The 27,323-nt window shown below is 41.2% G+C and overlaps 1 protein-coding gene across 1 annotated transcript in view; it reads right to left on the bottom strand.

Moving 5' to 3' along the window:
• Positions 1-27,323, bottom strand: part of DNAH11 (dynein axonemal heavy chain 11) — a 321,947-nt gene that overhangs the window by 102,207 nt on the left and 192,417 nt on the right. The window contains exons 56-57 of the mRNA XM_078059358.1: positions 10,220-10,381; positions 1,538-1,771 (exon numbers count right to left, since the gene is read on the bottom strand). Of these exons, the coding sequence (XP_077915484.1) occupies positions 1,538-1,771; positions 10,220-10,381 (396 nt within the window). The remainder of the gene's footprint in view (positions 1-1,537; positions 1,772-10,219; positions 10,382-27,323) is intronic.

The following is a 27,323-nucleotide window of genomic DNA, read 5'->3' as shown; positions in this document are numbered from 1 at the left end:
AATGTCTTCTAGCTCAACAGGACTCTTAGGCAAGTCTTCACTAGGAAAAAGAGTCATGATTTCAGTGAGATGGAAGTGGAGAGATGGGTAGAGAGAAGAAAAAGGAAAGAGAAAGAAGGCAGAGAGTCAAAGAGTAAGGTAACATGTACCCAAAAACAGTAAAAATAAAAACTTTTTTTTTTTTTTGGAAAGAAAAGGGAAAGATGCACAAATACGGATATACTCTTTGGGTGCTTCCCAACAACTATTCTTTGCATCATTAGATTCTGGAAACTGTCCTGGAAACCTCCTCACTCTGGTTCCTCTTTCCCAATCGTGGTCCATCTACCCACTATTCAGCACACGTGAGTGGTTCACCAAGAGACATTCCTGATTTCGAGATGAAGGGCGCAGGGGGCAGGAGGTGCTTTGGCTGACAGAATGCGTGGAGGACATGGCCAGACAGGCCTTCAGAGTGAAAGGTGCCACTGTGTGCTCCCCCAACCAGGTTGTAGCTTATTTCTAGCCTGGGCACAGATAGGCCATGCGGCATGGTTGGGGAGAAAACCGGCCCAATCTCTTGAAGAGCAAAGGACTATGACCTAATGACAATCCTCTGAAGAAGCCCGCTGCAATTCCTGGCCTTGAAGGGACCACCAGGGAGAATTGTTCCCTTTCCAACCCTAGAGCCCAGATGGCTCAGAGCAAGCTGAGCAAGTCTCCAAAGTCTCCATATTTTCTTATTCTCATCTTTTTCTCCCTTGGTCATAGAGGCAGCATGGGGCTATGGACAACAGCTTTAGAATCATACAACCCTGGGTTCAAACTCCAACCTCACAGTTTCCGTGGCCTTTAACGCTCTAAGTTTCATCTATAAAATTATAGTAGCAACACCGACTTCATAAAAATGGTTAGTTTTTACCAATGAAATGAGATGACAGATGTAGAGACCCACACATGGTTAACATCGGGAGTGTGCGAATTCTCTCCCGACTTACTCCTGGAGGTTAACAGTACTGTCCTTCGAGGCAGCAGGGGCCTTATGACTGAGGATGAAGACTACCCTGGACACTCTGTTCAAAGAGAGATTATGGCCAAAAGGAGATGAGACGCCAAGGTGGGAGGAAACGGCTACACTTTGGGACCTCACACAGAGCAAACCGTGTCGTGTCATCAGACTAGAAATAATGCTCTCACTGGGGGGTTGAGAATCTGAGACCAAAAGGGATCCTTTACTTTACTTCCATTACTGTGTGACAAAATTCCTAACAATAAATGCAGGGCACCAAAGCAGGCGGATAGAAGATGGGAGTGAGCTGTGCACTGAGTCAGGCCAACAAGTGAAGGGCTCTCTCCAAACCAGCATGAGAGAGTAATTGGTCAATCCCTTTCTGGACTTACAAAAGCATGAACAGTGTTGTTTTGGTGTCATTCAAGTGTACATTTTAGGATTGAGCATCTTATATGAATGGGCTGAAACGCTGCTTTCCAAGTAACTACATATTTTTTAATTGTAAGAGCATACATTTTACTCAGTAATAACACATCCTGATCATACCTGAGAGGCTGTGGTCTTTAGCTTTTGGATGCCATTCACCAAGTGCTCTTTCTTCTCAGATACCTCTTTTCGTTTCTTCTTCAACAGATTCTTAAACAGTGATATTTGTTCTAGAAAACTCTTCGGGGTGGTATAGTTGTATCTTCTCTCATTCTGGTAATACCTGGTACTCATTTCATTCACGCTAGTGTGAACATGGGCCATGAAGAGGCTAATAGAATCTTTGTCCAGTGGCTGAAAATATAAACACTGTAATTCATATGCAATTCTCTCAAGTTAAAACAAAAATGTAATTTAAGAAAAGAACAATCAGCAAAATTATGCAGTATTTTTTTGTCTAAAAGCCAGAACAAATTACAGGAGGATCTGGGAAGACTTATTAGTCTTTAAGAGATAGCCACAGGATTAGAGAGAGAACAATAAAAAGCATTCAGCTTTGCCAAGTAGAGCAAAGGATTTTTATGCGCTCCACATACCAAACCCACAAGTCAACATATAACACAAACACAGCTTTTCACAACTTGATTTTTACCTATCAAGTGTGTGAAAGAAAAAAATGGAGAAACTGAGACACAGTACTCTGACAAGTATTTCTGGTGTTGCTTTCAAACTAAACTGTAGCAGTCTCTCTCTCTCACTGACACACTCTCTCTCTCCCCCCCCCCCCCTCACACATACACACACACACACACACACACACACAGCTGAAACTGAGAAATACAGTTTTATAAGAACCCAGGTGGAAACAAACAGGATGGTAAGGTATAAAAGTCACTGCTTCCAGGAGAAAAATACCATTTCTAATTCTCATTTGGAAAAAAAACAACAAACAAAACAGAAAACAAACAAAAAAATCGAGTAACTTCCCTTAGAAGATTTACTAGAGAACCCCCCACTACACCATTCTTTCTGTTTTGTCCTCTATGACTTCTGAAGTAGTTAACTTTTTAATTTGTGGAGTCACATCTCCCTCATTTTAATGATTATTTATTGCATTCTGTACAAGATGAACCAGGTTCAATTAATCAAGGGAAGCCTAAAAATCAATTAATATGAATTAAATGAGCTACACCAACTCTTAGGAAAGTCACACATAATTTACCAAAGTGTTGTCAATAACGCTCAGACATCTTTGGGAAAATTGCACACAAGTGGCTGGTGATGCAGTTGAACGTTTCAAACCTGCACCATTAATATTACAACCAGGATGCGAAAAGAGACAGGCCAATTCTTATTGGTGAAAAACAACTGCTCCTGAGCAACTAGGTCTAAACACTTAGCTTTCCAACCTCATGAAAAATCCGTGAATGGGTTTCCAATGTGCATATATAGGATTGTCCTGCATATCAAAAACCCACCTCGCTAGTAACTGAAATAATGTTTTTAAAGCCAGAGTTAAATATAGAATGATGCAAAGCCTGAATAGTCTTTATTCTCTAGATCTGAGACATGTGTGTATGTTACCCAATAGTGGACTCAGTCTACACTTCCAAGGAAGTTCTAAACTCCATATACATGAGATCCCCTGAGGGATTTTTAAAAGAGCTTCACTGCAATATAAACAGGGATAGAAATTCATTCCTGTCCTATCTTGTTTTAATGAACCAAAAGCGAGCACATGTCTTTCTACAACATAAATACTTCCCCGGCCAAGAACGACCTCCTCGCGTGGGGCGGAGGTCGGTGGGGGGAGGACCTGGCCTCTGCCCAACCATGATCCTTATGAGGAGGTTCCTAGGCTGCCCTGAAAAGCTCTCTCCAACAACGGTTTCATTTGTAAATCTGGGATGGAAGAAGTGGCTTCCGGGAGAGCTGGAAGTGGCCCGAGACAACTTGTCTCAATGGGGCAAAATCACTATTGTTATCGGGCTTAACAAAATGGCACAGCATGGGAGACTTGCAGGGCCAGGGAGCAGCTGGTTGTAATTCACACTGTTTTTCAGAAAACTCTAATCGTTCCAGAACAGACCTCTTTGATGACTGGTCTTCCCTGCATTCTCAATTTGTCACTTTCTCTTATGATAAGGTCAGTAGTGACAGCACTTCTTGACATTAACAGCTGTGGCTTTTAAAAGGGTCATTGTAGAACTACTAATTGCAGTAATTTCATTAGCATAAATTATTTATTCTGCCATTCATTTACCTCCAGTTTTCTTTTTTTTGGGGGGGGGGTGTGCGGGGAGGATATGGCTGCCGGTGCTGCTGTAGAGAACGAAAGGCAAGGCTGTATTTTTCGTTTTTAGAGATGCAAGCAGAGAGCGCCGTTCCTGCTACATTTGGCCCCGTAATGACAACCAGGGATCCGATTCTGTCGTCATTTAGCGGCCAATCGTGGTGAAAGCAAAAATATAAACAAGCAAAGTGCCAGTATCACACGGTTATAAATCCAAGATTTCTCCACTACGATGCCCCGGAAAACCCTGCCGTAGCCAAGGCAGCATCAGATATACCCGGGAATGGCTTTTTGTCCTCCCAGTTAGAAAGAGGTTTCATTTTCGCTCTCTCGCTGGGCTCACTGTAAATGCAAAGACAAATCGGCTATTTGGGGTGACGGTTCTCAAGCGGTGGCAGTCGCTGTCACAGCAAGTCCCCCAGCCACCCGACGGTTGCAGCAAGTGCCCAGGATGGCCCCGTCGTTGAAAAGGATGGACAGCACAATTCAAATGAAAACCAATACCGGAGGCCAACACCAGATCAAATACCCCGGGTTATACAGGATTTCACACCTGCCCTCGACCAGCTGGTCTCAGGATTATCCTGGTCTGTACTTTTACATTCGGACTTTCAAGAGCACTGTCTTCAAGGAGAGGGAGAAGGAGGGACAACAAAAGAGAATGGAGATGAAAGGAATACTATTTCTTGAGTTTAACTTGGGATCGTGTTGTAACGTGTGATGTCCTACACCTAACAGTCCGCCTTGAAAGTTGGTCTCAGAAATTGTTTATTTTTTACAGTTTTTTTGAAGCACTGGTGATATAGAAAAAAACTGCCCGTATTTAATATCTGTTCTTTTATAGTAATCCCAAACTGCTGGGTTTCAAAATCTATTATTTGTACTTTTTAGCTCCTTTGGGGGTGCTCAATAATAGAGACTAATTAGATACCGTGTTTGTAAAATTGGCTTATTAAATAAAGAAAATGTAATGATACACGAAATGAGCACGCTGCATTTGAGCACTTCTAAGTTCCTCAGAGTGCGGACTCCCTCTGAGGAAACGTGATCCTGGAGGCGCCAGGGAGGTTGGGTTTGAATCCGGGGACACGGGGTAGACCCCTGGTTCTGTACAGTCGGGCAAATGATTTAGTCTGTCTCTTCTTTTCCTTGTCTTCCTTTTTCAGAACAGTCAAACTCCTCTGCACGGGTCCTGAGCAGGATTTAAGACTGTGGGTTCTGGCGTCAAAGGGCTGAGGGGCCCTTACCTGCTGAGTGATCTTGTGCCTGGCCCCCATCCCCTCCCCTGGAAGCCCAGGGATCCCTCCCTAGAAGGTCCGTGAGCAGAGGCGGTGGGCACCGCTGCTATCAGCGATGGGAACAGCACAGCAGTGTTGGCCCCAGGAAGAGGACCTCAGCGGCACACAGCAGCACGGGAGTTAGAATCCAGTGCCCAACAGGTTCCTGAATCACACACTGGTGTCTTGTTCTTGCCTTTTCTGTTTGTGTGTTTTTACTTGGTCTGGTGAATGCATTTTGTTAGTTTGCTTGAGTTTTTAAATTTTTGTCTCTAATTTTAGAGGCTAATTTCCAAGGCCAAAAGGCAAGATCCAATCCAGCATAAGCCAGCTGTCTTCAAGAAGAGTTTCCAGTCGCTGAAAAGGTAGCCTCACTGGTTCTCTGACACAACGTTCGAACAAAGAAGCAACAGAGGACAGTGGGGGCGAGGAGGTGAAACGCAACCCAGCTACGCCTCCCGGAGCCAGCAGGACAAGGCAGATGTGGTAGCTGGTGAGGCCAGGAAAGTCACAAAGCTAAGATTTGGAGGGACCGATGCCTCCGTTTGATTGACTTCGACTTTGGGCTTAACAGCAAGTCCAGGTTTACGGGCAGCTATAATCAGTGGACCCTACTTTCAAGGTAGGGGGGATTCCTGAAGTTTATCTAACTGCAAAAACCCTGGAAAGCGACATTCTACCGCTTTTTGCAATTCTGCTCTTAATTTGATTACTATGCACAGAGAAAGAAATGCATGATGAACGGTGTATTAGTGCGCATGCACAGGAGAGGTGGGCTGAAGAAGAGGGAAGGATGTTAACAACCACACGGGCCTTTCCTCATCTGTCTGAATATAGGCTTAAGCCAGTTAGAGATGTAGGCAGATTCAGGATAAATGTGATTGCATTTGCTTCTGCTTTGATCTCTTAAAATGACTTCAGTACTCCTCAGGTCGAGGGGATTTTCCTCAAATTCACAGAATTTCTACTGCACAAGGCTTTCTACTTCTAAAATTCATACTGAACAATCCTCATTTGTATTTCAAAGAAAAAACTGCGCTAAAAGTCAGTAAGAAAAACACTGCTATCATACTTATCACTGACAAAGTGTTGTTTACTGTTCTTCATGCTGGCCCTACCATTTTAAATTTTTTTTTTTTTTTTAAGATTTTATTTATTTGCGAGAGAGACAATGAGAGACAGACAGCATGAGAGGGAGGAGGGTCAGAGGGAGAAGCAGACTCCCTGCCGAGCAGGGAGCCCGATGCGGGACTCGATCCAGGGACTCCAGGATCATGACCTGAGCCGAAGGCAGTCGCTTAACCAACTGAGCCACCCAGGTGCCCCTGTCCCTACCATTTTAAAAAGGAACCTAGGGAAGCACTGAAGAGATCGGTCTTTACGTACAGCAGTAAAGTCACTTTCCTCTTTGAGGGGACGCTTTTCGTGATCGGACTGGCAAGTGCTTGTAAAATATGCCATTCATTTGTTACCAGACCTTGCAACAAGTTCTGGATTGGAGAGGTGGAAGTATGTAGAAATCAATGAATTTCACTGAAAAAGCTGATGATATTGAACTTATGGCATTATTCAGTTGTATCGCATCCAAAGGAGGGAGAACTTTAACTTGTCAGGTGGCCAATATGCTCGGAAAGGACGGGTCCTCCACCTTGCTCGGATCTCAATGAGAACAGAGACTCCTCCCAATGCAAATCTCACTCCTCAGTCAGAGGGCTCACCTTTTCATTTCCAGGCAGTAATTTCTGCTTTCCTCAAGCCCAGCTCTCCAGTATGTCTATTACTCACTTTGCGTCAAAAACCAACAACACTACTTATCTTTTAACACCTGTTTCTCCTGCATTTTCCCCTGCGTGTTCCTATCTGGGACCCACGCACCTCTCGTTCCAATTTTAGTATATGTGCTGCCGAAGCGAGCACCCTACGCACCTCTAGGAAAGGGCTCCTCCCAGTTACCTCCTCACAGCGCGTGTAACCCCGCTCCCGGGGATGCCCAGGGTGCCTTTCCTTCTCTCCCTCCCCACACCACATGCCCGCATCTGCACTTCCAAACCTGAGGAGTGAGAAGTGTATGTTGACACAAAGCCTTCATATTAATACCTGGTGATACTTAAGGGTCAAACTATTTCAGTCATCTGCCAGCTCTCATTTAGTTCAATACCAGCTAGCAGAAAAGGAGCACAAACCTTTCCTTAGACACAGGCAGCCCACACCCCTGGGTGCTAAGCGCGTCCTGCTAGAAGAGCCTATGCCAACACACACAAAACCGCTTGCCTTTCATGAATCCTTTCTCGGTGGCTAACGGGGGTCACCTTGGACCTTACACTCAGCAAATAAGGTCAATAACTAAGAAGTGCCTAAATTATTCAGATACCGTTCAGTCTTAATGATGAAAATTCAAACTAAGAAAATGATCGAATTAGTGCCCATTCAAAAAATTTAAAAGCTATTTTTGACCTCTGCAGAAAAGGCACCATGCATTTTTAGAAGATAGACATGTTGCCCTCTTTATGATAATTACTGCTCCTAAGCAACAAATTGGGAAGGCGGGAAAGTTAAATAAGCACATTGCACTGAAACGAAATCATCTGGCTGAGCTCTTTGCAGGCATCATTCAGCTCAGCAGAAATGGTTCAGTGCTTTTAAAATTCCTATTTGACAATCAGCATCCTATAGGAGGCATCACGACACCACAAGATAGAGCTTAGCACCTGCCAGGAGGCCTCTGGCCTGAAAATGATGCAAGTCCTGCCTCATCCAGCAGATGTCAATGGTCACTGGCGTATCAAAGCTCCTTCCCTTTCTGAAGTGGCACCTCACTTTGCAGGACCAAGTCTGCACCAAAGCAGTAAAGGCAAGAAACTTAAAAAAGCACGGAGCCAAGCACTAAGTCAAAGCATGCTACTACCTTTGGGTTCCTCCCATTTGAGAAATTAATATTAATATATGAAGTGCACTGGTCTTTAGCAAACCCGTGTGATCACATGAATGGTATAAAACAGAATTATGGAAGATACATACTGATTCTCTAATCAACTGGTATTTTGAACCCTTTTTATAATGATCAGGAGACAAAACAAGGCCCTATATATAATTCCAATAATGCAGTGATCCTAGCAAGAGCTTGCAAAATGTGCGGGCTTAATAACTGTCACTATTATTTGTCATATTTAATGTGTTTTCAGATTTTAGTTTTTAAGATTTTATTTATTTATTTATTTGACAGAGAGAGACAAAGCGAGAGAGGGAACACAAGCAGGGGGAGTGGGAGAGGGAGAAGCAGGCTTCCCGCTGAGCAGGGAGCCCGATGTGGGGCTTGATCCCAGGACCCTGGAATCATGGCCTGAGCCGGAGGCAGACGCTCAACGACTGAGCTACCCAGGCGCCCCTGTTTTCAGATTTTAAAGTATAAAATATTTCTGGCAGACTTTACTTAATGCTAGTGTTAGTCTCCATTAAAATGCTGCTCCTTGGGCTCTTCAGAAAAACACAGTGAATGGTGAAAGCCGGGGCTCAGACAGAAATTAACCACTTCTGGGAGTATCTCCTATTCCACTTACCTATCCTGAGAACAAATTTACATAGATTTTCCCAAAGGTAAGAAGCGCTATGCGGTCCCTCCTGACCAGTGGAAAAAAGTGAAAATCACTTAAAAAAAAATCCAACTACACATTCCTATTATTCACTCCTTAGCCAGAAAGCCACTTGTCACTGTTTCCAAGGCCCAAGTAAGTGCATCCAACGTTGACTACAGAGACAGGCAAAAGAAAAACTTTCTGGATGTGGAAAAAACATCCAGGAACAGAAGGAATCATTTTTTTTTTTCATTTCTTTAAAAGATTTTATTTATTTATTTGACAGAGAGAGAAAGAGAGCACAAGCAGAGGGAGCGGCAGAAGGAGAGGGAGAAGCAGGCTCCCTGCCGAGGAGGGAGCCTGATGCAGGGCTCGATCTCAGGACCCTCAACTGACTGAGCCACCCAGGTGTCCTTTTTTTTTTTTTTTTTCATTTCTTTACAGAAATGTTTTTAAGTGTGTGAGAAAAGGAAAGAGGAAAGTAAGCCTCTAAGTAGATTAATGGACATTTCAGAAGACAATAAACCACATTATAATAAAGCTACCCATAAAAATAATAAGCAATAAAGCTAGTTGCATACAAATCATACAAATAATTAGGTAAATATGCAAATATGCCCAGATTTCTAACCATCTGGCCACCAAGAGATAGAATAGTCAACAAAATGTGAAAGGATTCTTGGGAGAAGTGATAGTTATGCTCTTGGGATGAAGGGAGGGCAGAGGGGGTTGTCTCTGCATGCAGACGCTTTCAAGTGGAAGCAGACATCATTCCTTACACAGCCCCAACTCTATTTTTGGCTCCGAGAATCACTTTCAATGTCTAGCCTTATCGCTCAGCGGACTCAGAAGACAAACCTCCCTGGGCAATGTTCACAACTACCACATTTCCAAGCTATTTAGTCATGAAGGTGCAAGATACCAGTAAAGCTTCATTTCTAGGAAGCCTAAATGATGCCTTCGTATTTACATTCCTTTTTCCCCTCTAAGTGGGGAAGTGTACTGGAAGTGCTTTTTTTAAACTTTATGCAAACATTTTAAAATGTAATTGGATCTGCAAATTTCATTACAGTCAAATGACAAACCTAATTTATAAAACATAAACCCATACAACAAAGATGCAGATACATTATTTGACTTAGTGACTGCTAAATTCATGGGGCTGATTTTTCACCCATCCATACTGTAATGAGAAAAATCACAATTAACTGCTTTACTTTGTTAAGATCAGGAATTGCATGACTATGAATGGCTACTTTTTTGTTTGTGGACTTGAAGGATTCATATTCAGCAAATCCTATCATGACTCAAGGAAGTCATGATCCTGGCTTTCTGGTGAGTCAGGCCACGTAACACGCTTGTATGCGGTGTGTGCTCACGTGTGCACAGACATCTCAACCTGGTACAAAGAGGTCAACTACCATATTCCACAGAATGTAAACAAACAAAGATGATCTTATCTCTAATAAAAGGGATAACTTTTCTATAGGAGATGTATTTTGGAAGTTACTTCTTTACTGAGGACTTTTGGTCAGAGTGAGTGAGTATGCCTGTGTGTGTGAGTATGTGTGCGTGCGTGTGTGTGTGTGTGTGTGTGTGTGTGTGTGTGAGTGTGTGGGAGACAGAGAGACAGAGAGATTCAGAGGCTGACACAGCATACCTCAATTCCCTTGGTTTCCTCAATGAACCTCCTGCTGACTGAGACCAGAGCCTCCTGCGGCCACGCATGAAACCAGTCAATAGCCGTGCAGTTAACTATGGCTGGGAACTTCCGAGCTCTCCCTCTCAACGTGTGACCAACGGGAGAGAAACACAGAATGATCTGTGGAGACATGGGGGCAGGGCAGAAAGGGGAGGGTGATGAGTGAGCCAAGAATTACATTGCAATCCTAGACAATGAAAGCAAGGAATGCAGCCAAGCAAGACGTGAAACTATCCTAAAGCACTACGGAGGAGAAAGCAACATTAACCTCCTTGCTAACCAAAGGATAAACCTCCCAGGTGGCTGCCCCATGGAACATTCAGAAACACTGCTGTGTACTTTCCTTCAAATTGGTCCCTCTCCTTTTAAACATTTTTGATGATTATCCTTAATAATGAGAAATGTATTCTTTTTTATTACACAAGTAACAGTGTAGCCATAGAAAATAAATATCCAAACCAAATCACCATGATAAAATAACACCAGTACTTTCATCTTCTGTCTTCTTCCATTCTGTAATTCGTCAGGTCCAGTAAAACTTTGTAAATCACTTAAAAACAATTTGTATCATATCGAATGTTTACTTTGTTTTCATTTAAAATAAACCCACTTGCATTCTTCACCTTTTTAAAGGAATAAAAAATTCAGTTTACACATGCTCCCAGTGAGAAAATTTTAGGTTTCTGGTTTAAACCCGAAGATCTGTGTATTTGATGATTTAAGAGTTAATTTATATCTGATTATGTTTCCATGCTCTCTGTAGTGACACAGGGATTCGACCTGGAAGGAGCACCTGAGCTTGGCTGTGGCGGGGTCCACAAGCTGAGTGAGGGGAGACGAAGGAGGCTGGCTCTGAGTGTCCCTTCTGGGCATCTGAGTGTCACATGGCTCTCAGATTAGAGGCCCTATGTGAAGTGCCAGCACAAAGGAGGTGTTCAGGAAGCACTCCTTTCATGCTCTCCCTTCTCTCCTAGGGTCCTGTGGACTTGAGGGCACTGGGGGTAATAGTGACGCCCGCTGGGTTAAGGTCTGGGAATGCCACCCATCCTGGTTTCCTCTTCTCTAGGAATGGCATGGACTTGAGAGAAAACAAAGCCTGGAACTCTCTCACCTCAGTCTCTAACCCTTTGAGATCAGGCAACCAATGAAATCATTTTTCAAAAGGTATGCTATTTTTTCTTAGAACATTAAAAAAAAATTCACATCCTAAAAATCTCCAGCATATAGGAAGCCATATAATATCTTATTTAACATGTGTGTTCACTATGTTTATTTTACATACTATGGCTCTTGAAAAACTTGATAAATCCTAATATTTAAAATGTTTAACAGTACATAAGCTGACTGATCATGTATTCATTATATGCGAGAGTCTAGTTACAAATTGAATAACTGCTCTAAGAGTGCATGTACTGGGTTAACGAACTTCAGTTAGAATGCAGAATTTTCACTTCCATCACAGTTCTTAGGTTTCTCCCACCAGCCTTCCTTTCTCTCCCCATACCTGAATATTTCTTTCTGTCCTAGAAGTTCGGTTTCCACACCCAATTTCTCTCCCATTCCTGGCAAATTTAGAAGCTTCATTTATAAATAATTGTAGCCAAGGCAAAGGAGGGAAAAAAGGATCCTTTTGGGATCTTAAATATTTCTATCACTTCTACACTTACTGCATTTCCCTTTTTGGTACTGGCACATTATCAGGTCTGTGGAAAATGTCAGAAAACAAAGTACCGGAACCATGTATGTTTAAGCCTCCAGGAAAAATACTTTGAGTTAATATAATGATATAAATTCATTATTTATTGAAAGATAACACAGATTTCTCATGGAAATAATTCTTTTTCTTTTCTACAATTTTACAGCTGAAGACATCGTTCCCTATGTTATTTATTACGGCTTAAATAAGGATCCTCGTAATGCCAGCTACATTTTACACGGAGGGCGGTTGGTAGGCCATCAGTGATTCTCGAAGGATTATTAGGTGCTGGTTAGAAAAGCAAATTCTTGGACCCAATCTAGACCTAAGGAATCAGAAACTCTGGATGGGGCTTGACAATCAGTTTTCAACAAGCCCTCCAGGTGACTCTGACACCCGCCGCTATAACCTTCTAGTTTAAAATTTTCTATGGGAATATTTAAATTGAACACTTAACATTTTCAGTGCTTCTGCAGTTGGTGAAATACTCATAGAATGTAAGTCTCCTTCTATATAGAAAGTGAAAATGAAAAATTTAGAGGATTTTAAATAAATTAGATAATCATGAATAACCTAAATTCTATCATCTAAAACAGACCTTGGGAACTAATTTACAGAAAGATGCTTGGTTATTAGTACCTCCTAAGAAGGGAAAGGCCAGTATCACACCAAACTTGAGTTGTGCAATTATTGACCCAATGCATTACTAATTTCTAGTTTTGCTAGAAGTCTAGCACAGAATTTCTCCTGCCATCCAGCTTTCCTTGATAGTAGTCCTATGTGAGATTTTTCTGAGAGCCCATGCTAATGTCTGGAAATGGGTGGTTGTTCTTTTCTAACATGGTCCCCACATTTTTTGATTACGAGCATGGAATGGAATGTCAACTCTGCCAGCGGTTCCTAGACGATGTGAGAGCAGGCACGTTTCTTAATTGTCCTGCACTGTCCTCATCTCCAAAAAGGAGAGATCACAGTCACCTCCCAGAGTCACCAGGAACAGATACATATGCAAGTCCTCCTCACAGTTGCCAAAGCATGAATTGTGCTCCATCAACTCCATGCTGTGTTACTTAAAAAAAAAAAAAGAAAAGTTTCAACAACTTTACAGGTAAATAAACTTGAGTTGTTGCCTCAAAGAACATTACTATGGGGAAAAATCATCCTGGATAATTTCCCTATTGTATTTCCCTTAATTTTAGAAGATTAAAATAGCAGAGGATTTTTAAGTAATAAAAACACAAATGATTTTAAAAAGGGTGTTAGGTTATCTATCATTTACGTTTTTTAGGTTTACTGAGGTATAACTGACAAAATTCTAAGATATTTAAAGTGTACAATGTGATGATTTTATACGCCTAGACAGTGTAAAAGGATTCCCCCATTGAGTGAATTAACACATCCATCAACCCATATGTTTATCCTTTGTTGTCACTGTTGTTGAGAACATTTAAGTTCTACTCTCCTAGTTAATTTCAATTATACAATACAGTGCTTTCAACTGTAGTCACCACATTACATGTTAGGTCCTTAGATCTTACTCATCTTGTAAGTAAAAGTTTATGCCCTTTTACCAACTGCTGCCTATTTTCCCTACCCTCTGGCAATATTCCACATGTAAGTGATACCATGTAGTATTTCTCTTTCTCTGCCTGGCTTATTTTGTTTCGTATAATGCCCTCGAGATTCATCCGTGCTGTTCCCAATGACAGGATCTCCTCCTTTTTTAAGGCTGAAAATACTCCTTTCTATTTGGGTCCAGGTGTGTGTGTGCACACGTGCATATCTCTCATCTTCTTATTCCCTTTGTCCGCTGACCGACACTTAGGCTGTTTCCATACCTTGGCTATTGTGAATAATGCTGTTATGAATATAGGAGTGCAGGCACCTCTATGAGATAATGGTTTTGTTTCCTTTAGCTGTATCCCCAGAAGTGGGATTGCTGGGTCATAGGGTACTGCGACTGTCAGTGTCTTACGGAACCTCCCTACCGTTCTCCAGAGTGGCTGCACCATTTGACATTCCTGCCAACACTGCACAAGGGTTCCCTTTTCTCCACATCCTCACCAGCATTTGTCATTTCTCATTTTTGATGACAGCCATTCTAAAAGGTGTGAGGTGAAAAATAGCATCTTTCACAGAGCTAGAACAAACAATCCTAAAATTTGTATGGAACCACCAAAGACCCTGAATAGCCAAAGCAATCTAGAAAAAGAAAAGTAAAGCTGGAGGCATGACAATTCTGGACTTCAAGTTATATGACAAAGCTGTAATGATCACAACCATATGTTACCGGTATAAAAATAGACTCACAGATCAATGGAACAGAACAGAAAATCCAGAAATTACTCCACACTGATACGGTCAATTAATCCTCAAAAAAAAAACAGGAAAGAATATCCAATAGGAAAAGGATAGTCTCTTCAACAAACGGTGTTGGGAAAACTGGACAGCCACATGCAGAAGAATGAAACTGGACCACTTTCTCACGCCATACACAAAGGTAAGTTCAAAACGGATTAAAAACCTAAATGTGAGACCTGAAACCATAAAAATCCTACAAGAAAACACAGGCAGTAACTTTTTTGACACTGGTTGTAGAAACTTCTTTCTAGATATGTCTCCTGAGGCAAGGGGAAGAAAAGCAAAAATAAACTACTGGGATTTCATCAAAATAAAAAGCTTCTGCACAGCAAAGGAAACAATCAATACAACTAAAAAAAAAAAAAAAAGGTAAGCTATGAAATGGGAGAAGATATCTTCAAATGATATATCCAATAAAGGGTTAGTATCCAAAATATATAAAGAACTGATCAACTCAGCACCCCCAAAAACAAATAATCCAATTAAAAAATGGGCAGAAAACATGAGTGGATATTTTTCCAAGGACATCCAAATGGCCAACAGACACATGAAAACTCAACATCAGGGATATACACATCAATACTAAAATGAGATACCACCTCACACCTGTCAGATGGCTAAAATCAACAACACAAGGAACAGGTGTTGGTGAGGATGTGGAGAAAGGGGAACTCTCTTACACAGTTGGTGGGAATACAAACTGGTGCAGCCACTCTGGCAAACAGTATGGAGGTTCCTCAAAAAGTTAAAAATAGAACTACCCTATGACCCAGCAATCGCACTACTGGGTATTTACCCAAAGGATACAAAAATACTAATTCAAAGGGGTATCTACACCCTGATGTTTATAGCAGAATTATCTACAATAGCAAATTATGGAAATAGCGCAAGTGGCCATTAACTGATGAATGGGTAAAGAAAATGTGATACACACACACACACACACACACACACACAGAGGAGTATTACTCAGCCATAAAAAAAGAATGAAATCCTGCCATTTGCAATGACATGGATGGGGCTAGAGTGTATAATGCTAAGTGAAATAAGTCCATCAGAGAAAGACAAATACCATATGATTTCATTCCTAAGTTGAATTTAAGAAACAAATGAGCGAAGGAGAAAAAAAAAAGAGAGGCAAGGCAAGAAACAGACTCCTAACTATAGAGACGTGATGGTTACCCAAGGGGAGGTGGGTGGGGGATGGGTTAAATAGGTGATGGGGATTAAGGAGTGCACTTGTTATGATGAACACCCGGTGTTGTATGGAAGTGTTGAATCACTATATTGTACACCTGAAACTAATATTACACTGGATGTTAACTGGAATTTAAATAAAAATTTTAAAAAACAATGAGGAAAACAACAAAAGATGTGAGGTGTTATCTCATTGTGGTTTTGATTTGCATCTCCTGATTATGAGTGATACCTTTTCATGTACATGTTGGCCATTTGTGTATCTTCTTTGAAAAAAGGAGTGTTCAGGTCCTTTGCCCATTTTTCAGTTGGGTTCTGAGTTTGTTGAGATTGTTGTCTGAGGTATATTCTCAGTTTGTTGAGTTTTCATTATAAATGAATGTTCTATTTTCTCAAATGCTTTTTTTACATCTATTGAGATCATATGATTTTAAAAAATTTTTTTATTGATATGTTAATCACCATACATCACATCATTAGTTTTCGATGTAGTGTTCCATGATTCATTGTTTGTGCATAACACCCAGTGCTCCATGCAGAACGTGCCCTCTTTAATACCCATCACCAAGCTAACCCATCCCCCACTCCCCTCCAGAACCCTCAGTTTGTTTTTCAGAGTCCATCATCTCTCATGGTTCGTCTCCCCCATCATATGATTTTTATCCTTCGTTTTGTTAATATGGTGTGTCATGGGGATTGATTTGTGGATGTTGAACCATCCCCGCATCCCAGGAATAAATCCCACTTCATCAAGGGGTAGGGTTGCTTTAATGTACTATTAAATTCAGTTTGCTCCTAGTTTGTTGAGGATTTTCGTATCTTTCTATCAGGGATACTGGCCTCTAAGTTCTTTTCTGGTGACATCCTTGTCTGCTTTGGTATCAGGGTAATGCTGGCCTTGTAAAATAAGTGTTTCCACCTCTTCAATTGTTCGGAGGAATCTGAGGAGGATTAGAATTCATTCTAATGTAAGTATTTGACAGAACTCACCAGTGAGAGCTGTCTGGTCCTATATAACCGACCTCTGAAGTACCTTCACTCCCGCATGATCTGCATGGAAATACTCATTTTCTATCTTAGGGGCCATTGGTTCATATCTGAAGTACTTCAAGAGAAACTACAGAGGCCAGGGATGCTTAACCAGCATTTCCCATTTCTAACAGAAACCCACACTGCGAAGTCGGCTACCTGTGCTCTTTGCTAACTTCTTTCATCAACATAAATGGTTGATTAGTTAGCATCATGCACACTGGATCTGATTTTTTACTGATGAAAGGAAGAGTGTTCAAGGTATCTGAGGAAAATGGAAATATTAGACTTCTACCTCCACCGCTGTAGGAACCAAAGAGGAAAGTCTAGATATCAAAGTATCCCAACAATTACACCCTTTGGCTTTTTAGACTTTGATTTTGACCAGTCCTGTGGTAAACAGCTTACAGAAAAATTGTTTTTATGTGATTCCAGTGAGAAGAGCAGCTGAATCCTACCACGAGAATACTACTACAACTGCCCCAGAGGGTCCTTCCAGTAAGAGCTCTCCCGTTTCCTAAAAGAACAGAGCTAAGACCGCAGTAAGCTTACAGAGCTGGTTTTGAAAACTTTAAGACCCACAAACTCTGTGTGTACCCGAGTTTAGTTTGAGACTTCCTCTCCTTGAAACACACCTGAGTTGGGATACTGGGGGACAAGAGCTCCCTCACCCCGGAACAGGTGCCATCTACCTGTAAGGACTGAATGTCACTGAAATATACACCTCCTCCCAAACAGTCCCTGACAACTGCAAATGACCAAATTGGCTTCAGTTAGTTCCCAGCAGCAGACTGAAAGAAAAGTCTGCTAAGAAAATAAAGTTAAAAATGCCTCAGACAGCTGTGCTCTTTTCTAAAAGCAAATTCTCACAAGTAAGAAGCAAACCCTGAAATCACCATCTATGTACTTCCTACAGCTCTAACTTCTTCTGGACGTCAGAATCTTGCTTTTGGAATCCATACCATAGAATTTTCTATTCCTTTTTTCCCCCTAGCACAGGTGTTAGGACTCATTTGCAATAACCCATTTTTCATTGTGCTTTGTAATACATTTCAATTTCTTTTGGGTAAGATTCCATCATAAGTACATATTTATTTGTATATCACTAACAGGACTCAGTCCATTTCCTCTTGTAATGGAAATGTGAATTGCTACTGTCACTCTGTATTTTTTTCCAGTCGATACATTCTCAGATAGAAGGAACCCTCCCACATATTTACTTCAGAAGCTTCTATCCGTAACTTAGGTTTGCATTTATTCTCAAAAGTCTAAGTATTTTTCAAGAGTGATAAGATCTGAATCTTACTGAGAGAATCCTCTTAGGAAGTTTAGCAGACAAACTCTTCCCTTGTTGACTGTTTTAATATCATTTTATCATTCTTATATTTTCCCTTATCAACCACCATCCAATAACCTTTTAATTTCAATTATTTTCATGAACTCCAACAGCATCTTCAACATATACACATTCAATACATTTTTATATTTCATCCTCTTTTTAGGTAACATATAATGAAATAATTCACACAACCTTTTACTTATGAATATTGGTCAGTGCCAATTTTTATAAGAGGTAATATTTTACACTGGGGAGTTTTTGTTTGTTTTTTTGGGGGGGGGAAGAGGCAGAGGCAGATGGAGGGAGAGAATCTTAAGCAGGCTCCATGCCCAGTGTGGACTCGATCTCACAACCCTGAGATTGTGACCTGAGCCGAAATCAAGAATTGGATGCTTAACCGACTGAGCACCCAGGCGCCCCTACATTGGGGAGTTTTCTTTCTTTTTTTAAAAAACAAAACTCCTCAATTCATAAAGAGATTGTATGCAGAATCCCAAAAGAGAGCAAGAAGCAAATCCATTCCTGGGGAGTAAAGACAGTAGGAGTTATATTCCCCACTCCGGACTCCCTGCTGTATGTTCCTATCTCCAGGAGGAATGTATTCCCTCATCTCAGCCGCCCTGCTGGATGCCAGGGACACTACTTTCCAGGCCAGTCTGCAGCTCCGTACACTTGTATAACAGTGTTTTGTTTTCATTTTTTCAAACAGACAATCGGTGCCTAACGATCTACTGAATAGGCCCATATTTGAACAACGTCATGCAAAGTTTTTGGCTTGTGATCTGTGCTGCTCTGCTTGTAGTCGGCATTTCTGCTGACACCAGGTGCTAACTCCACACACACATGCATTTGCAAGCACAAGCCCCATACTGTGCTGCAAACCCCGTATCCAAATGTAAGCAGAATGTGAAAAACACGAGCCATGCTTTCCAAAATGCAAAGCTTATTCAATTTCTTTTCTTTCTTTCTTTCTTTCTTTCAAGATTTTATTTATTTATTTATTTGCCAGAGAGAGTGCACAAGCAGAGGGAGAGGCAGGCAGAGGGAGAAGCAGGCTCCCCACTGAGCAGGGAGCCTGATGCGGGGCTCGATCCCAGGACCCTGGGATCATGACCTGAGCCAAAGACAGACGCTTAACACTGAGCCACCCAGGCGCCCCAAGTTTATTCAATTTAAACGGATAAATCCTTTAGTCTTTTTTTTTTTTTTTTTTTTTAAAGATTTTATTTATTTATTTGAGAGAGGATGAGAGGAGAGAGAGAGCACATGAAAGGGGGGAGGGTCAGAGGGAGAAGCAGACTCCCCGCTGAGCAGGGAGCCCGATGCGGGACTCGATCCCGGGACTCCAGGATCATGACCTGAGCCGAAGGCAGTCGCCCAACCAACTGAGCCACCCAGGCGCCCAATCCTTTAGTCTTTGATTAAGCCCTTCACTTCTGGTATTAAAAATTTCTTTATAATATAAAATAAGGGAGATGATATCTACGAGAATAGACATCTTGGAGATACTTCCCAATCCTTTCTCCCCCTCAGTGAAACCTTTCTCGTTCCATCTTTTGTTATCCTATATACCCCTTACCTCTCAGATACAGAGGTGTAATTGTATACTCAGTTTGTGTGATTTGGAGGTTCAGGCTTGTCTTTCCAACAATGAGGTGGGCAGGGGCCGGCTCTTGCTCACTACCCTAGGCTCAGGGACCAGCACATCACAGGTACTCAGCAAATACTTGCTGAGGCCCGGTGGAAAGATCAAGGAGTCAACAGATGGCGATGCGAAATATTCTTCAGAGCAAGATGAAATTTTGATATCTGCATCCTAATTTGTTTTGAACCAGCCCTTGGACCTCTTCTCTTTTCACAGGTCACAACTTCTTCATCTAACCCCATGGGTGGCTTTAAACTCCATCTCTAGCCCCATCCACTTCTCCAGACTCCAATGGCTATGTTCAACTATATCCTGTTCATCTCTCTTTGAATGTTTAATGGGCATGTTAAGTTAACTTCAGGTAGAACTTTTTATTTACCCTCATCCACCAAACAAATACAAGGCATACCTCCTCCCATGTTCCCTATTTCAATAGATGGTATGTCCCTTATCCCGTTTACTCAGGCCAAAGTCCTTGAAATCATCCTTGACTCTTTTCTTTGACCCTACCTCCAAAAAACAAAAACGTTTTGCTGTTTTATGAAATTTCAAGAACAGTGAACCTCAGATACAAAATACAAGGTCACACCTTTCATCTCTCTCTGATGTTCTTCCCATTCCTCTTATGTAAATAATATCCAAAAATGCAAGGGCAGGAGTTAGCATACTATATTCAGAGAGGTGTGGTCCTGGTCAGCAAAACACTGTCAGCAGAGCAGAGCCTGACAGGGCTTGGGATCAGCCCTGGACAAGCTGTCCATGAGAGTGGGTGCTATCTTCCACCAACTCGAGGATCAGGATGAGGGGCAGGAGGGATAGAAGACAGCAGTCCTCAATGATAAAGCTGTTCTGGGTAACCACTTGAAGGAAAGGAAGCTGGGTGCTCTGCCTGTTAACCCATGAAAATCTGAGGAGATTAGACTTGACCATCATGCAAGGGTAAGGTTTTGCAACATCTGATTTTCAACGATTTTCTACTGGGCAGGTTAAGTATTTGAGCTTTTTATACAAGATCACAAACATATCATGAAAATTACTTGTGTGGGTGCTAAGTCTTGTGGTTTCTGCTACGTGCTTTTGTGTTAATCTGTTGCTTCAATGGGAGTGTTGCTCAACGTCTCCACTCAGACTCTCAGGCTCCCTAGACGAGCTGCAGTGTGAGCCAGGAGCCTGTCACCTACCCTGGCTGTTGTCAAACCCCACACGTGAATTGCCTTCTATTCTATCCAAGAAGGAAGGAGGAGGAGAAGGAAGAGGGAGAAAGAAGAACAAAAACCAGAAGAATAAGGAAAGCTCAGCTGGGGCCTGAGGAAAAATATTATGGAAACAAGAAATATTTGAAAAGCACCCAGCAGATTTAGGGAAGGTAATTCCACTGAGGTATCTAAGAACCTAAAAAAGAAAACTTGCTTCACACTCTCAAAAGGCTAGAAGGAATGTTGTAAAAACCCCATAATAATAAAACAGTCCAAGATTAAAAAAAAAAGATAAGAGGATTTATGAAAGGACATATATGATAAAATACAACACCTCTTCCTAAAAATATTAAAAATATCTTAAGCCTATATTTAACCCAATATAATGATAGAAAGCTTAATGATGGAAAGCTAAAGGCATTCCCATTAAAATAAAAAATAAGACAAAGATGCTACTATCATCACTTTTTTAAAAGTTTTAAATGGTATGCAAAAATTATGGTTATTATAATACACAGAAAAGAGGTAATTATTAAAAAGGAAGAGTAAAAATTCAAAGGTTACATAACTACCTACTCAGCAAACTCTAAAGTACAAAATGAAAAACTTACTGGAGTGTTCAGTGGACTGGCTGGTAAAACAAACAAACAAACAAACAAACAAACAAACAAGCATCTATCCATCCATCCCTCCCTCCAGCCAATGGCACTCTTATACGCCCATCATGATCTGTGGGAAAATTTGGCAAGAGCAAAAAATAATTTTATAAAATATTGAGAAAGAACTTAAGACATGTGTAAAACATATGAAGATAGCTAGCTGCTTTACTGAAGGTCAGTGAAGACATTTTGACCAAATGACAAGATGTGCCACATTCCTGGAGAAGATCATCTCTTATAAAGGTATTTATTCCTCTCACATTCATTAACAAATTTTGGGCAGTTCTCATAAATTCCCAAAAAGATGAGTGGAGCTTGACAAAGTGATTCTAAAGCTCTTATGGAATAAAAAAGGCTAAGGACATCAAAGGACATTTGTAAAAAGAGAATATTCACAATTCACGCTGTTGAGGAACAAAACTTAAGTTGTAAGTTATTAGTAAAGCAGTATGGAAACATTTGACACTGTAGACATATCCATCACCCTCCATTTAGTCTCTACATTCTCACAGGATTTTAAAAAAATTTTCTTATTGTGAGAGAGAGTGGGAGAGAGCCTGTGTGCGAGCCCGAGCAGAGGGGTCCAGCAGACAGAGAGGGAGGGAGAATCTCAAGCACGCTCCACACTCAGCTTGGAGCCCAACATGGGGCTCGATCTCACGACCCTGAGGTCATGACCTGAGCCAAAATCAAGATGCTTAACTTACTGAGCCACACAGGTGCCCCTCACAGGATTTTTTTAAATGTTAAGCTGATTCCATAGTTCATCTAGTAAAGGTACAAATAGCTCAGTAAATGTAGAAAAGGAAGAAGGTATTATTCTACTAGATTCCAGAATATACTACAAAGCTAATAAGCAAAGCAGTGTGGTACTGATGCAGGCTGAGATGAACAGAGTTCTAGAACATAAGAGTAACAACTAGAATACCATGTATTTTGACATTTAGTTTATGAGACAGGGAGCATTTGAAATCAGTGGTGAAATATTATATAATAAATGGTGTTTGGAGAATCCTGGGGCGGGGAGAGTAAAAAGCCACCTTGTAGTATACACAACAATCCAGAGCTAACCGTTCAGAGTATTTTACGTTAATTTAAATAGAATTCAGAATAATATTTTCATAACCATGAAGTATGGAAATGCTTCCTAAAGAAAGCTTTAACACATAAAATCCATGTAAGAAAAATCAGGTATGTTTTGGTAATATAAAAGAGAAGTCATTGTAAACAAAGTTAGGATTGTGATGAACTTTGACAAACAATGGCAACATGTAAAATAGACAAGAACATTATAGATACAGGAATATTATCCGGATATAGAAAGAGTTTCTAGAAATCAAAGAAAACAGTAACAAACCAGTAGGAAATTTGGTAAAGGGTTTATATGAATAAAGGTGTTCTACAAGTAGAGAACTTGAATAAAGTACATGTGAGTGAAATATTTCACTCCATACACCAAATTCTTGGAATCATTTCATTTTTTTTTTTCCTGTGGGAGGCTTCTAGTAAAAAAGGCAAAGAGGAATATGAAGAAAATTGTGACAGATGTGGAAAAACACTTCAGTTTGGAATATGCGCTTTGCATGCATTTATATACACACAGAAAACTAGAAGGAGATATACCAATGTTTTCAGTAGTTACCTCCAGGCAATGTAATTAAAGCCCAATTTTTCTTCCTTCATATGGCTCTGTATTTTTTAATTCTCTACAATGAACACATAGATCTTATATCATCAGAAAGGATGCTTTCATTCTCTAAAAATACAGAATCACATGAGTATGTATGTATACACACATGCATGCACGCGCACACACACGCACACACACACACACACACCCCTCAATAGACAGATACATAACAAGACAGATGAGTATCTAAAGTCTTGGAAAACAATCACAGGCTGCTATATTCATTAAGTGTTCCTTTCCCTATGGCATCAGATGGCCAAGAAGGAAGGCAACAAAGAAAAGTTCTTGGGTTAACTAAAATCAACAGGAGAAGATGAAAGTACTACGTTCTAGTTGCAAAGTGAGTATTATGTAGGAAAAGATGCACGTGTGCAAACGTGAAGGAGAGAAGGCATTTGGCATTTATTCATTGGTTTATTTCAGGCAATCCACGGGCTTGCATCTGATCATCATTAATGGGAACTGCCCTGTGAGATTCGGAGGTCACATTTTGCATGCCAACAGGTTCTTACTGCCCTGGCATTCCAAATGGGAACTGGCTTTGGGTGGTGAGCATGGGTAATGGGGTGGTAACTTCACATCATTGAGCTCGACCTGCCAGGTGTGCTCACCAACCCTGTAACACATTTAGCTTCCCATGTTGCCCAGCTAGGAACATATGCAAGAGAAGGATCTGCTCATCGGGAATTCGGAGTCGTTAGTACACAATGGTGAATATCACAGCATATGAAACTAACACAGAGCAAGCCAGAATTCTTTAAAAATCCAAAGATGACAGGGTAGTATTTATGTATTGAAGAGAAAGATGTTGCCATTCTCTAGCTAAAGGGTGACCCACTTTTCATGCCATGTTATTTCTCCCTCAGGGTAAGATGCTGATGACTACGCCTTCTCATGATGCAGCAACCTGAGTGACAAGGCCAAGAAGGTTCGGGAGTGTTTGAGGGAAATATCCTATTCCCCCTTAGCAGGCAATAAACCAAAACAATACAAAGCCCCAAAAAACCCTCCTACTCATTTTAGTAGAAAAGAGATTATTCAATCAGAAATCCTGTGACAAGGTGGGGAAAACGATCCATACTGAACTCCAAAATAAATTCTAGCTTGTACTGAGGTAAATGCTGAAAAGGGGCCTCGGAAAAGAGAGGAACATAAAACTGGTCCCAGCTTTGGGAAGGCTTCCTGAAGTGGAGTCAAAGGAAACAGGTGAAGGGAAAGACTGATGGATTTATTTTTTACTGTTTAAAGATTTATCTGACAGAGAGAGAGAGAGAGAGAGAGAGAGAGAGAGAGAGAGAGAGAGAAAGAACGCAAGCAGGGGGAGGGGCAGAGGGAGAGAATGTCAGACTCTCCGCTCTGCGCAGAGCTCCATCCCAGAACCCTGAGAGCCGAAACCAGGAGGTGGACGCTTAACCGACTGAGCCACCCAGGCGCCCCAAGACTGGTGAATTTAAAACAGTATAAAATGTAGAACTTCTGTACATCCATCCATACTGCATGAATATTAGTAAGTTCAAGGAGCAAAACCATATAATCATCTCAACAGACACTGAAAAGGAATTTAATAGAAACTTCCTTGACAAGATAGAGCCAACGTAAGACCTAGAGAAAAGCCGATAAATAGAATATTAAAAAAGACAAAATATTACCTGCATGCTATGTGATAGCAACCCACTAACAGAAACTGCCAGAGAGGCTGGTTATAAACAGAGTGGGTTATAAAATTAAAAATCAACAGCTCTCTATATACAAACAATATACCATCAGAAAACCTTATGAAAGAAATATTCCTTCTATAAAAACTTTATATAATAAAGATTAAATTCTCCCAAATATAAGCCATCAGCACAATTTCAATCAAAATTAAAATGGAATATATTTAGAATTTGAAAAAATGATTCTGATATTTTTCTAGATGTGTAGGCATGTGAGAACAAAGAAAAACTAGACAAGAACAGTGAGATACTTGATATAAAAATGTGTAACAAAACCTTAATAATTTATACAGTACAAGGCTGGGATCAGTAGTACAGAGACTTACTAAGAAAAGAAAATAGAGGATCTAGAAACAGACCCAATATGACATATAATAGATGTATTACTCTAAATCAGTAAGGAAGGAATACATGGTTTTAAGATAAAAAGATACCGTTTTGGAAAAAAAAATAACTTGAAACCTCTCAGCTCACTCTCTACCATGTATGATAATATATTCCAGATGTAGTCAAGTTTTAAACACAAAACATAAAGATACTGGAATGATGGATTCTGTTGTTATTCCAAAATCCATTTCTAATTTTATTCATAAAGGCCATGTGACAAGATAAAAAATTCACTTCCTTCGACTCCCTGGTAGGTGGAGGTGGCAGGTGAATCACACGGCCTCCAAGACGTCAGCTTAGGGTCTTGGGGGAAGCCTTGGTTTCCTACCCAGAGCGCCCCGAGGTTGCCTGCCCCCTCCTTCCTGTGAATGCACACCCCACCGCCCTCGTGTGGTGTTCACGAGGCAGGAGGCACCAGGAAGAGTGCCGGTAGGAGGGAAAGACGAGAAAGCATGGGTCTTTCAGTTTTTTCGATATTTTCTTATTTACTGCCCAGTTGAGTTCTAAATGCTTCTAGCTACTGAGTTTTATCATCTTGGAGAGAAAAACTATGCTATGAATTCATAAGCACCTCCAAATCTAAAAAGAAAACACTTCTTCAAGTTATAAACAAATACGTACTGTATGTACATTTAAAAGACAAATGATATTAGGAAAAATAGATGCAACACATATGCAAGACGAACTGCTTGGTATACAGAGAACTCTGATAAAAAAAAATCACGTGCAAGTCAGTGGAAAAGCAGGCCCTTTGGAGCTGAGCCTCCCAAGTTCCTCAGCGTCCTGCCTGGGGTCCTACGCTCGCAAGCCCACCCTGATTCAACAAGAGAGGACTGAGACCCTACCTGTGAGTAAGAAGCACGGCAAAGAACTGGCAGGTGTATTTTAAGCTGCAACTATTGGACCCAGCAATACCCCTTCTAGGAATTTATCCCATGGAAGCAAGCGAAGATGTGTATAAAAGACATATGTAAAGGGCACTTACTTCAGCCTTTTTTTTTTTTTTTCCCCCAGAGAGACAGAGTGTGTGAGAACGAGCAGGTGGGGAGGGGCAGAGGGAGAGAGAGAGAATCTCAAGCAGGCTCCACACCCAGCACGGGGCCCACATGGGGCTTAACCTCACAGCTCTGAGGTCATGACCTGAGCTGGAATCAAGAGTTGATGCTTAACCGATTAAGCCACCCAGGCAGCCTTGCATTATTTTAAACAATGGTTCTCAAAATTTCAGCGTGCCTCAGCATTACCTGGAGAGCTTATTACAACATACATTGTGCATCCTGTGCAGTGTTTCTGATTCCAGAGGTCTGGTCTGGGACTGGGGGAGAACCCATATTTTTAAAACGTTTCTAGGTGATGCTGATTCTGTTGCTCTGAGGAACAGACCTCGATAGTCAGTGATTTATAACATTACCATCTCATATTCTATTATTGTTCTTGTTTTTCCATTTCATAAAGAAAATGTGATCCAAATGTACCGCCACGGAACAGGGAGAAATCTCTGGCTTTGTTGCGTACGGCCTGGCAAAAATATTCTTAGTAACATTTTGATGGGGACAAAACTCTTTGGGCCACTGAACCGTAAATCCTGATCTAACATCAGCCCAGAATTGCTCAGTAAGATTAATGTGGAATTTAACAGAGTAGGGCGGACGAGCAGCTTACAAACACTCCACACCTCCAAGGAGAGGTATATTCCTGGCTAATGCACTGCCCCCATCCCCCTTCCCGGGGGGTTCAGGCTCTTTTGCTGCCTGGGCCCTGTTACCAGCTTGACGGACCAGGGATACGAGAAGTAGCAGCCAAGTGGAAACTTGTCTAGGTTACTAACCATTTCTACACCAGAAGCCGGATTTTGCCTTAAATTGAGCTTCCTGCCATGAGTCCGGAGGCATTTCTTACAGTACTTGCTCTTCACTGCGGCTAGTATTTGGTTACATTATATCTCTAGGAGCCACAATGAAGCAGAGTCATCTGCAGGGAAAAACTCCCGGGGGAGCCTCAGGGCATCTGGTTAATACACCTAAATTGCTTGCCTTGAAGTTCTGACATAATTCAGTTCTGTAATTCAAACCTCGCCAACCCTCCCTTCGTGATTTTCAGCCCCCTACCTCATCCTAATTTACTTCCCTGCCTGATCCACCTCCTTCT

Source organism: Halichoerus grypus, chromosome 12, assembly GCF_964656455.1.
Source record: "Halichoerus grypus chromosome 12, mHalGry1.hap1.1, whole genome shotgun sequence".
NCBI classification, from domain to species: Eukaryota; Metazoa; Chordata; class Mammalia; order Carnivora; family Phocidae; genus Halichoerus; species Halichoerus grypus.
Note: the sequence above shows the minus strand (reverse complement) of the source record. Positions and strands in the feature narration are given on the sequence as shown.